The sequence below is a fragment of the Meleagris gallopavo genome, chromosome 1, assembly GCF_905368555.1.
Source record: "Meleagris gallopavo chromosome 1, MGAL_WU_HG_1.1, whole genome shotgun sequence".
In the NCBI taxonomy this organism is placed as follows: Eukaryota; Metazoa; Chordata; class Aves; order Galliformes; family Phasianidae; genus Meleagris; species Meleagris gallopavo.
In genome coordinates, this window is record NC_139404.1 from 147,632,190 (window position 1) to 147,645,595 (window position 13,406).

Here is a 13,406-nt window from a genome sequence, read left to right on the forward strand (position 1 = left end):
TGTCATAGGTTTTGTATCTGACTTTAATTAAGTTCTTTATGTCAGATTGATGGTGGATTTGACTGCAAGGTGAATTTTATATCAGTCTGTAGTTTACTATTCATTATGTTTTTGTTCATTTGTTTGAATTTGTTTCATTCATCCAAAGCAGGGTTCACAAACTGTTGTGTCTTTGATGATCAATCACATACAATGAACAGTAACTAGTTACTATTAACAGTTCAAGAACTACTGTCAGTATTTAGTAAGTTTGATATACCTGCTTCATCTTTGACTAAATTTACCTCAGATGTTCCAGTTTTTGCCCACATGTGAATGAGTTCATATGAGTTCAAACTTCATATTTCTTCTGATATGATTTCAGGATTTAGCATACCATATTGTACCTTGTCCTTCAGCAAAGCATTGCATATGTGTACTTGTATATCTTCCTTTTGAGAACTTCTGGTAAGTAGAATTCATAGTTTCTGTAAGTCTATAGGTCCCAGTGAAAGGCATCCCAGAGCCCTGAGGAAAATTGGTGACATTGTATCCAGAGTGGTGGTCAATAGCTCAATAATGGGTTGGAGATCAGTGACAAATAGTGTCTCTCAGGGTTCAATACTTAATATCCTGATCAACGGTATAAACAGTGGGATCAAATGTACACTCAGCAAGCTTGTGGATGACACCAGGCTGTATGGTGCAGTCAACACGGTCAAGGGATGGAATGTAATTCAGAGAGACCTAGACAAGCTTAAGCAGGTGAACCTTATAAAGTACAATGAATCCAAGTACAAGGTCTTGCATCTGGATCATAGCAACCCTCATTATCAGTACAGCCTAAGAGGTGTAAAGATAGAGCACTGCCCTGCTGAGAAGGACTTGAGAGTGCTGGTGGATGGCAAGCTGGACATGAGCCAGCAATGTGCCCTCACAGACCAGAAAGCCATCTGCATCTTGGGCTGCATCAATATAAGCTTGGTCAGCAGGTCAAGAGAGGTGATCATGCTCCCCCTACTCTGTGCTGGTGAGACCTCGTATGGGATACTGCATCCAGATGTGGAGTTCTCAGTACAGGAGAGATGTGGAGCTGTTAGAGAGCATCCAGAAAAGGATCACAAAAATGGTCCAAGGGTTGAAATACCTCCCCTACGTGGACAGGCTGAAATACATGGTGCTGTTCAGTCTGAAGAAGAGAAGGCTCCAGGAAGACATGATAGTGGCCTATCAGTATCTAATGAGGGACTGTAAGAATGAAGGGAATACTCTTTAGCAGGCTCTGTTGTGATAGGATGAGGAGAAATGGTTTCATACTAAAAGAGGGGAGATTTAGATAGGACATAAGAAAGAAACTTTTCAAAAATGAAAGTGGTGAGCACTCGAACAGGCTGCCCAGAGAAGTGGCAAATGCCCCATTGTCATGGTTTTCCATAGGTATTCCGTATCATGACACCGTGCAAAATTTCATCCGTGAACAGATGGAATTGAGATGGCTGCTAGGGAACTACAGTTCCCAGAGTGCTCCATTTCTTCTCCCTTAGCTTCTGGGATGAAAGTGATATGGTCTTCTCTCTTATCTCTTTCTGCTCTACCTGAGCTTGTCACAAGGTTGAGAGATACTTTCTCTTTTCTATTTGTGTCTCTTATTACTCATGATTCCTTTTTTATTGTATTATATCACATTCCTTTAACATTTTTAGTAAAATATCTTTCTCCTTATCTCAGTCAGTTAACTCCTCACTTATCTCTGATTTCCCATGGGGAAAGGGGCAGGATTAGCCCCCTTGTCACAGACAAAAGGCCTTCAACCGGCAACACTCATTCCTGGGGACATTCAAGGTCAGGCTGATTGAGACTCTGAGTAATTTGATTCATTCAGGGGATTTGGACCAGATGACATTTAAAGGTCCCTTCCAACTCAAATGATTCTATGATTCTGTGAATATGAGGCTATGCTAGCTCGTGCATTAAACAGAAATCTCATTGTTCTTGCAAGGTGCAACTAACTTCTTCATATCTGAATTCAGCATAGAATTAGTTCTCAAATTACAATCCTTAAACTTCTCAAATAAATAAAATAGGGAATTAGTGGCTTACACAGTATGTTCATCCAAAAAAGCTTGAATCACGTAATACAGAATGCCAAAAAGCCTTTTTTTTTTTTTTTCCCCCAAGAATTTCCTATTTCACCTATCCACTTCTTACCTGAGAGGACAGGCCTCAGATCCAATGTTTCTTCTCAATTAAAGACAACTTTGCTTGTTTTTGTGACACATTGGCATACTCCTAAAAAATATTGTCTCTATACATTATAATAAATCAATTATTTTTTTTAAAATGGCTGTGCTTTTTGAAACTCATACTATTTTTTTATTATTATTATTTTAGCAAAATATTAAAAGATACTTCCTTAGTATATGCTGCTTTCAGTAAGTAGGCTAGCTTCCTTTAGAAATGTTTTTTTTTTTTTGGTTTTTCACATTTATTCTTCATGTTTTTTAAGTATTATACTTACTACAGTAATACACGCTTATACAAAAAAAAAAAAAAAAAAAGAAAGAAAATCTTCCATATATTAATATGCTGAATAATACTTTATGAATTAAAGCTTTATAAGATACTTGTATATTTTTCCTGTAGTATGACTATCCTATTACTGCATGTTAAGGATCAACAGAATGTCCGTATCACAAAGGGAAACTATAGAAAAATCAATATTTTTAGAAGATAAAATAATGAGAATTTTAGGTGCTTGAGCTATCCAACAAAAATTAAGAGATGTCTTTTGCACTCTTGATATGTACATGACAGCTGTTCTAAAAGTAAAGTCACCTATTTTATTATGTTGACTAACCATGTTAGAGGTGGATTTTAGTGGTATAGCAATACAGACGGAACATTCCTGCTAATACACTATTAGATTTTGTCACCATGTGACAGATGGCAGAAGAGCTGCAGACTGTCAAAATGGTATCTAATGTGGAAGTGTGTATGAAACAAAGGTGCATAACTGAATTCTTCCATGCAGAAAAAAAACCTGCACCCAATGACATTCATTGATGATTGTTGAAATTTTATGGAGACAAAGCAATGTATATGAGCATAGTGAGGTGGTGGGCGGTGCATTTCAGAAGTGGCAATAATAATGTGAGAAACAAGCCATGTTCTGGAGGGGCATGCACAACTAAGATGCACCACAAAATGAGTGTCTTGTTTAGCTCTCTACACAAATCAACAGATTAAGACCAGCAAACTGTGTACAGAGCTGAGTATCAACCTCACTACATTGGAAATGACGGTGACAGTGCTAGAAAATTGCAAATTTTGTGCCAAGTGGGTACCACAAATGCTCACATAGGATCAGCAATCACACCATATTCAAGTTTGTCAGGACCTATTGAAAAAATATGAGGCTAAAAGTGATAGTTTTAAAAACAAAACAAACAAAATATCCACAATATTTTACTTTTTTTTCAGTCATTTCTCCAGTGATTACGCTGAATCTTCAATTCTACATCACAGTTCTTCAGTATAGTACTATAATCATCATTTGAACAGTTGTTACATAATTATAGCACGAATAACAAAACAGCTGATGCTTTACTAATGGCAAAAAATTCAACAGAGAAATAGAATCAAGGAAAAATAACCATGACTTCAAATTAGGAAAAAAAGCTTAAGATTCTTCACAGCCCTAATTATGAAAGTGACTGTGGTTACAAAGTTTTATTATTATTTTTAATTAAAATTATATAAAAAACAACAATACTATTGTATTTAAACTAATAGCACTAAGAAGAAGAAAAAGGAAGGAAAGGAAAAAGAATCATTAAAAATGCAATGTAAAGTTTGTTGTGAATCAAGTAGGAAAATAGGACAAATTTTCTCTTTAGTTGTTCTTAAAGAAGTGATCAATAATATTTTCAGTTCATCATCTAATGATCGTGTTGATCATCTGATTAACAGATTCTGCTCTATAATGATCTGCAATGGGATACCTAGATTGTTGTATCGTTAAGAAGGCTTTCTTTTGCTTTCATTTTTGCTCTTGATTTCAGACAAAACAATGGAAGAAATTAGAACTCTGAGAACTAATGAATTTGAATCAAGATACAAATCCAGATCAGTTGCAGTGATTGACCACAGCTGACAACACATGAGCATGGCTGTTTGTCCAAGTCATATTCTTTTTTTGACATTAAATCTGATATTATTTCTCAGAGGTAGCTAGTTGTTACATGATTTTTTCTGAAGACATAACAGAAGAGTATAAACTAATGTAAGTTAATTTTTAATTATTAATTCAATTATTTAAATCATTATTTACATTCTTATATTCAGATTTTGAATGCTACTGCTTTTTCTTACTATGTTCATAGTTTGAATTAAAACTTAGTTGGGGAAAAGAAAAAAAGAAAAAAAAGAAAGTAAGATTCTTAGTTTGACTCTCCTTTCTTCATGGGAGACTTGACTGACTCAAGTGATACTTGTGATTGTAACTGATTATTTATGGCTCCCACCCTCTCTCCACAACAAATCTGAGACTTATTGTGTGTCTGGCCTTTTGTTTTATTTTCAAGGATATACCATATATGATCCAAGGCCTGATTCTTCATTCATTTTGTTAAAAGTGGAGAAACACAGTTCTTCTCCTTGAAAACAAATTGCTCTGGAGGCTGAAGTCCTCAGAGAATTCCCAGTGATTTTCTCAACGTGTCTGAGATTAGTGTATTGTATACAGAATTGCAAACTCTTCTGCAAGGAAATATGATACTTTAGCAGTGACTAGACAGCTTACAAAATGCACACTTCCTCATATTGGGACAGAGAATCACATAGAAAACATATTATGAAGGAAAATTACAAGTATGTAAGACATGTCAGGATCTATCTGTCTGAGATCCTAGCAACTTTAATATAGAAACATACTCTTTATGCCTATATTAGGTTGTCTCTTTATATTGTATGAGGATCTTGTCATGTTGAATCTCTGCAACTTGCCCAAGATGGCAGTGCAGTGCCCTTTCTTATGGGTAAGTAGAACAAAGCACTAATTTGTTTCACCAGCTTTTGACCATTTCTTTCACCTCCACAGATATGTCATGTTTTGCCGGTAATATTTCCCCAGGATCTGATAGTCCATGATATACACTAACTGGTTAGTGTAACGGTTTTCTATCTGTCCCCTTTTTTTTCTTATTTCAGCAAAGGAAACATTTACATGAGCAATTGCAGTAGAGCAATCTATGCTTCTTTGCCATCACTAAATCCAAGAGGAATTAATATTTTAATATTTAACTGGCTTTTCATAGGATAATCACAGAATCACAGAATCACAGAATCACAGAATTGTAGGGGTTGGAAGGGACCTCTAGAGATCATCGAGACCAACCCCCCTGCCAAAGCAGGTTCCCTATACCAGGTCGCACAGGTAGGCGTCCAGGCGAGACTTGAATATCTCCAGAGAAGGAGACTCCACAACCTCCCTGGGCAGCCTGTTCCAGTGCTCCGTCACCCTCACCGTGAAGAAGTTCTTACGCACATTCGTGCGAAACTTCCTATGCTGCAGCTTATGTCCATTTCCCCTCGTCCTGTCTCCACGTACCACTGAAAAGAGACTGGCCTCACCACTATGGCCGCCACACCTCAGATATTTATAAACCTGGATCAGGTCCCCTCTCAGTCGTCTTTTCTCAAGGCTAAACAGACCCAGTTCACTTAGCCTTTCTTCATAGGGGAGATGCTCCAGGCCCTTCACCATCTTTGTGGCCCTCCGCTGGACTCTTTCCAAGAGATCCCTGTCTTTTTTGTACTGTATAATCTTTTAGGCCTCTGTGGTTTGACCACAATTTAGATTTGGTTGGCCACTTCTTGCCATGTCAATATAAATAGCTATAGTCAGGGTACTTATCTGTCATTCTAGGATCATGCATGTCAGTAATCTTCAAGAAGGAATATGTGTCAGATATGAAAGAATGATTTTTTAGTATGATTTTTTTACAACACAGGTCCACTCCAGCCACTATGGATGCTCAGTACATTATCTATTACCTTTGACAGGATAATTTTCAGGTCACAAAATAATGCATAATACATGTATCTTTGCAACAGCTCTGAACAAAATATCTCATCTCCTTTTTTTGTTCATTTTTGAAATGAAAATGCAGAGCAGATAAATAGCTGTGTAATAATATGTTTTTTCCCTTTCCTCGTATGTTACTCATTGCATCCATGCTCTTCATAATAGATGTATAGATAGATAATTCATTGGCTGGATGATTGCTCTTAAGAGAGTTGCAGTCAATGGTTCATTGCCAAGTGAGTGACAAGTGGCAGTTCTCAGGGATTGATGCTGGGACAGGTGCTGTTTAACATCATGAGGCTTATTTTTTTTCTGGCAACAAATTCCTCATGAAGAAGAAGAGGTTTCTGCCATGAGAAGCCTCATGACCTGCCTCTCTCCCTCCTGGACTTGCTCTGTGCTCTAACACGATGCTGAAGAAGAACAAAGGTGTCTGCCATCAGATTCCTCACTACAGAATTCCTGCTTGCTGATGGACTCTCCTGGGCCTGCTACCTGAGTCCTGCTGCTTCCTCCTGTCACCTATGATTTACAAAATCAAACTCTATAACCCAGAGTTAGGTTATAAAGCAGGTATGTTTTTATTCAGCATTTGGCACCAAGCTGGGTGCAAGGGGGATAGCTCCTCTGAACTTGTACAACGCAGGACAAAAGCTTGGTACAGATATAGGCCGAACTAATACATAATCAGTGTTTTTCCCAGAATTCATATACATATTCATTACATTTCCAAGAACCCATCAGCATATGGTCCCTCCCTCTTGCACGTGCACCATGGGCAGTGGGGGTCTTCTTCTGGTGGTCATGGGATGAAGGCTCATTGTCTTCAACCGAAGTAATCTGATCCCGACCTGTTCCTTGTGTGATGTTCTCTTCAAGTTTACAATAGAGTTTCAAGATGTTCTTTTCTTATCTGGCCTCACATCCTGATTACCTGCATTCATATACAATAGTTAACCCTTATCTTGTCTTCTCTTTACTCACATTCCTATACAATAGTTCCCTTATTTATTGCACATCCTGCTTGCTACATTCTTTTGTCTTGTCTTCCTTTACAGCTGGCCCATGTTTACCCTTCATCCCCTAACTCACCTGCTTGCTGCCCAAAGCCGGCCATGCTGCTGCTGCTCTCTCTCTACCCCCCTCCGCTAGTTCTGCCTTGGACCTTCGAAACGTCGTGCAACGGGACTGCTGCTGGATCCTGGTGGTGACTATCCCCACTTTACGCAATTCTTGCTTCTTTCCTATCTTTTCTATCGCCCTCCTTCTCTGACCTGTCTCCCTGATTAGGATTTGTAATAAACTGGTTGGACTAACATATGAACCGTTGTTTCTTAATCTCACGCAATGTATACAGATATTAAAAGAACCTCATCTCCCTCCTATAAATTGGAGCGAGACACTCACTTTAAAGGAAATGGGTTGTTTCATTTTTAATGCAACTTGACATTTGTGACAGGAAAAGTTAATGACATTGTAAAACAGCTTTCAAGTTCAAAGACTAAAATAAACACATGCATGTTACACAGCTTTGAACTCTTCAAGAGATGAGAAGAAATTATTTATAGTGTCATATGAATGGAAATAGATATATCTAATATGAAAAGAGAGAGACTCTCAAATGGTAATTACAGCTAGAATAATCTGCTTTCATTGTCCAAATACATCCTCCTTATTTCTTAGTATCTGACCTGACCATTTCAATGCAAACTTTCACTTACTCTACTATAACTCAGTCATCTGGCCTTAACAAAACTGTAGGAATCTATGGAGTAATTCATAAGTTAACTTAGTACATCAGTATACAGCAGTGTAAGCTTTTTTCATTATATATTTATCCAGAGAGAAAAATCTTAACATGTATCTGTCTTTCTCCTCATGCTCTTCCCCTGCTCTGGCATCGATACTTCCCATGAAATGCAGCTCTTCATGGAGTGTTCTTCCCTCAGGTTGCAGTTCAAGATCTGCACCAGTATGAAACCATACCATAGGATGCACTCCTTACAGAATAAAGTGCTCCAGTGTGTGTCTCTATTGGGCCATAGTTCTTACTCATAAACTTGCTCTCCTTGTGAGCTGAAATACTTGCTAGGATCTTGCTCCTCCAAGGGCTCTATATCAACAATATCTTCCTTCGGGGTGCATCTACTGACGTGCGGAACAACTCTATAACCACAAAGTAGTTATAAAATCAGGTATGTTTTAATCAATGCTGCGCAGACACTGGGTGCAAGGGGTATCGTTCCTCCTAACTTGCACACCGTTAGGAAAAATCACACTACAGATACAGGCCAAACTAATACATAATCAATAGTTTTCCCAGAATTCGGATACATATTCATTACACCCCCAAGAGTTCATTGGGGAGGCATCCCCCCAGACTGGTTTCTTCTTGCCCTGTGGAAATCTAATCACCTCCTTGCCAAATGTCCTCGGGCTGTTCTCAAACCTTTATCCTTATGGCCTTCATCCTCCTTGCTATCCCAGACCCAGTGTCTGCCATCCCTTATTTTCTAACAGGCTCTACATTCTTGCTTCTATAAACTATCTCTAACTATTCCCCTTCACCCTCCTTATTCTCAGTCACTGTGAAGCCTTCTTGCCTTTTTACTTTCACTTATGGGTCCCTTCTCACCTTTCACTACCTGCAGAAGCTTGGTATTCTCCATGGGCTGCACTTGGACAACCTGCTACACGGTGAGCTTCTCCAGGGGAATCTCTGCTCTGACACCTAAAGCATTTCCTCCTCATTTCTTCCCTAATGTGGAATCTGCAGAGTTCTCTCGACTCTTTTTTTTATTATTATTTTTTCTTTTATTTTTTTCCCCACTCCTAACAACTCTTGCCCATCAGTAGCTCTTGCTAATTTATCTCAAGAAGTTCAGTGAGCTACAGACAAGCAATAGTTTCATAAATGGCTTAAGATATTACTGATAATTTTACCAAGAATATATTACTAGCCAGCTTGGCGTTCTTTTTTTAGTGTTCTTTTTTAGTCTTTCATAAATTTTTAGCCTTTCTTAAATTTGTCAGCACAGAGATGCAACCAATATCACTCATTGGCTCAACTTTGTCCAGCAGTGGGTTTCTTTTGGGGCTATCTGGAACTAGCTGTTTTACATGGGAGCATCTCCTGGTCTCTTATCACAGAGGTCATTCCTGCTGCTCCCCTTCTACCAAAACCTTGTCACATAAGCTGAGTACAGACTATCATTGCGGTTTATAAAATTACATTTATATCTTTGAAGATTTCCAGGCTTTTAGCTGCTCAGCCTCAGAAACGACTACACAGCCACTTGTAAGTTGTGAAGTTACAGGTTCCGTAGTCTGTTATAAATGTGAAATCATATTCTGCTCGTTAGAGGAATTTTTAATTCTGGACAAAGAAAACATATGCTGTAGGATGTTAACAGCAGAGAGGGGAAGCATTTCCATTCAAAGGAACCAAATGTTTTTTGTATCATCTGAAAGAATACATTGTAGAATAAATTTTGACATATCTTTACTGCTTTGTGATTGAAAAAGCATGAGGACTTTATTGAAAATGGCACAGGCTTGATTAATTATTGATTTGGGCAAGTATAACAGAAGCCTACTGGACATAAGAGTGAATTACAAATATATTAGAATGGTACATAATTGGCAGTGTCAATACAAGTAGATGCTATAGTAATACTATATTTGGTAGAAGACAACTGTTTTTCACTGCAGAAAGTAATTACCTGTGGAATTACTGCTCCAATGTACTTTGAGTATTTGTCAACTCAGCTGCACATAGTTAGACTTTTATTTTAAAAAATGTATATGCTGGGTCAAGCCCTATAGCCTTCCCTAGTTAGTGTTCTACAGCTTGCTTTGTCACTAGATAGGAATATTCTTATTTAAATCTCCTAATTGGCAATGCATTGATTGAAGAAGAAAATTTAGATACAGTACACGAAGAGAATCAGAAAAAAATAGTTCTTAATTTAATTAATTAAGCAAATGAAGAAAAAAAATATTGTTTAAAAAATGAAAAAAAAAGAAAACAATATGTTATTTTCAACTATTCATCAACTCTTTATTTAAAGTTACAGCTGATTATTCTGGTTCCTGGATGACACAGGTTTAGAGTTTATTTATCACACAACAATTGTTACACTATTTTCTTAAAGCACATTTTGTTTTCATCTTCACCTTCAATAGCTAGAATACATTTGTTTCAAGTAGATAATAAAATAACAAGAATAATAATAGTAAAAATAAAAAAAAAAAAAGCACAAACCTCTGTTCTTGATGTTTTTTTCCTTTTAGTATATGTGAACTTAAATCAAGCCAGGCAGGATTCTGAAGTGACAACATCAGGCTAGAAGCAATTTTCTTCTTGAATTTCTCTCTCATCTTGAAAGAAGTTGTTCTTGTACCGCAAGAGGAAACTTTTTTTCAAGACTTCCAGCTTAAGAGGGGCTAACAACTCTTAAATAAAATAGAAAATACAAACACAGAATCACAGAATCACAGAATGGCCAGGGTTGGAAGGGACCTCAAGGATCATGAATCTCCAACCCCCCTACCCCATACAGGGCCACCAACCTTCACATTTAATACTAGACAGGTTGCCCAGGACCCCATCCAATCTGGCCTCAAACACCTCCAGAGACGAGGCATCCACATCCTCTCTGGGCAGCCTGTTCCAGTACCTCACCACTCCCTTGGTAAAGAACTTCCCCCTGACATTCAACCTAAATCTTCCCTCCCTCAACTTCAAACCATTTCCCCTTGTCCTGCAGTTACCTACCCTTTCAAAGAGTTGATTCCCCTCCTGTTTGTAGGCTCCCTTTAGGTACTGAAAGGCTGCAATCAGGTCACCCTGCAGCCTTCTTTTCTCCAGGCTGAACAAGCCCAGCTCCCTCAGCCTGTCTTCATAGGGGAGGTGCTCCAGTCCCCTGATCATCTTTGTGGCTCTCCTCTGGATCCTCTCCAACGGCTCTCTATCTTGTACTGAGGGCTCCAGATCTGGACTCAGTACTCCAGATAGGGCCTCACGAGGGGCAGAGTAGAGGAGGACAATCACCTCCTTGTCCCTGCTGGCCTTCCCTCTTCTGATGGAGCCCAGGATACCATTTGCTTTCCAAGCTGCAAGAGCGCATTGCTGGCTCATGTTAAGCTTCTCATCCATCAAGACCCCCAGGTCTTTCTCTGCGGGGCTGCTCTCAAGGATCGTCCTTCCAGTCTGTATGGATGCCTGGGATTCCTCCTGCCCAAGTGCAAAACCGTGCACTTTGCTGTGTTGAACCTCATTAGGTTCGCCTGGGCCCACCTTTCAAGCCTGTTGAGGTCCCTCTAAATGGCATTCCTTCCTTCCACCATGTCAACCGCACCACTCAGCTTGATGCTGTCAGCAAACTTGCTGAGAGTGCACTGGATTCCATTATTGATGTCATTGATAAAGATGTTAAAGAGCACCGGTCCCAAGACAGACCCCTGGGGGACACCGCTAGTTACCGGCCATTGATGACCACCCTCTGTCTGCGGCCTTTTAATCAATTTCTTATCCATTGAGCAGTCCACTCATCAAATCCACATCCCTCCAATTTGGAGATAAGGATGTGTGTGGGGGACCATGTCAAAGGCCTTGCTTGAGACAAGATCAATGACATTGGTCACCTTTTCCCTTGTCCACCAATGTCGTCACTCCATCACCGAAGCTCACCAGATTGATTAAGCATGACCTTCCCCTGGTGAAGCCAAGCTGGCTGTCTTGGATCACACACTCATTCCTCATGTGATCAAGCATGTTGTCCAGGAGGATCTATTCCAGAGACTCACCGGCCTGTAGTTCCCCGGGTCCTCCTTGCTCCCTTTCTTGTAAATGGCAGTGACGTGACCCTTCCTCCAGTCATCCAGGACCTCACCTGACAGCCACGACTTTCAAACATGATGGAGAGCGGCTCGGCAACCACCTCAGCCAGCTCCTTCAGAACCTTGGGATACACGCCATCCGGCCCCATAGTCTTGTACACATTCAGTCTCATGAAGCAGTCTCGGACTTGCTCTGTCCTTACAGTGGGGGGGATTTACTGTCCCAGTCCCCACTTTGAGGTTTAGGGATGCAGGCTCAGGGACGTGAGAAATACCGGATTCCTGGTCTCCAGTGAAGACCGAGGCAAAGAACTCATTCAGTACCTCATCCTTCTCTTAGCCCGTTGAAGCCAGTTTTCCTTATACATCTACCAAAGGAGGTACACTTGCTTTGGCCTGTGTCTTCTGGCCAATGTACCTGTAGAATGTCTTCTTATTGTTTTTCACATCCCTCACCAAGTTCAGTTCTGCCTGTGCCTTGGCTTTCCTGATTCCATGTCTGCAAGTCCACACAGCATCCCTGTATTCTTCCCAGGTGACACACCCTTATTTCCAGAGCTTGTATGCACCTTTCTTTGCCCTCAGCATGCCCAGCAGGTCCTTGCCGAGCCATGCTGGTTTCCTGCCTGCTCTGCCCGCTTTCTTATTCAGAGGGATGGAGAGGTCTTGAAGAGTAGCCAGCTCTCCTCAACATCTTGTTTTTTAAAGAGAGCATCCCAGGGGATATTGGCCAACAGTCCATTGAACTGCTTTACAGCTTAAAGTTTGCTCTTCCAAAGTTCAGGGTCCTGACACCACTCTTTGCCAGACCCATATCCCTCGAGATCACAAACTCAACCAGGATGTGGACACTGCAGCCCAGGCTGCCTCCAACCTTTATGCCTTTAATGATCTTCTCTGCATTGGTGAGCAGCAACGCTTCACCTCTGGTCCATCTGTCCAATACCTGGACCAGAAAGTTATCATCAATGGATTCCAGGAGCCTCCTCTTGCAGCTTGCCCCTTTCGGCTTCTGGCTGCCCAAGATGGCACCCAAGGTGAAGAAGGAGGCCTTACCACCAAAGACGTAGGCAAAGGCTAAAGAACTGAAGGCCAAGAAGGCTGTCCTGAAGGGAGATCACAACCACAAGAAGATCTGCACATCGCCCACCCTCAGGAGGCGCAAGACCCTGCCCCTGCGGCGGCAGCCCAAATATGCCCGGTTGAGTGCCCCGAGGAGAAACAAGTTTGACGATTATGCCATTATCAAGGTCTCTTTGACCACAGAATCAGCAATGAAGAAGATAGAGGATAACAAACGTGTTATTACAGTCCCAATTTAAAAATAATAGTAATATTAATAATATAATAAAATAGTTGGTAGCAGTCATACAAAATGGCATATGAGTGTATTTACCACCTTAGGGAGTCAAACTCACATTTATTTTCTTTCAGAGGAAAGCCCTAAATACCAGGCGGTTAGTTTGAGGATAGTATGGAACAATCACTTTATGCAACCACA

At 40.1% G+C, this 13,406-nt stretch overlaps 1 protein-coding gene across 1 annotated transcript; it reads left to right on the top strand.

Moving 5' to 3' along the window:
- The first annotated feature begins 558 nt into the window (after positions 1 to 558).
- LOC146545687 (uncharacterized) lies at positions 559 to 12,986 on the top strand. The gene is given in 3 exon segments (XM_085227030.1): positions 559 to 995; positions 997 to 1,229; positions 12,685 to 12,986. Coding segments are annotated over 3 exon segments (972 nt in total).
- The last annotated feature ends 420 nt before the right edge of the window (positions 12,987 to 13,406 follow it).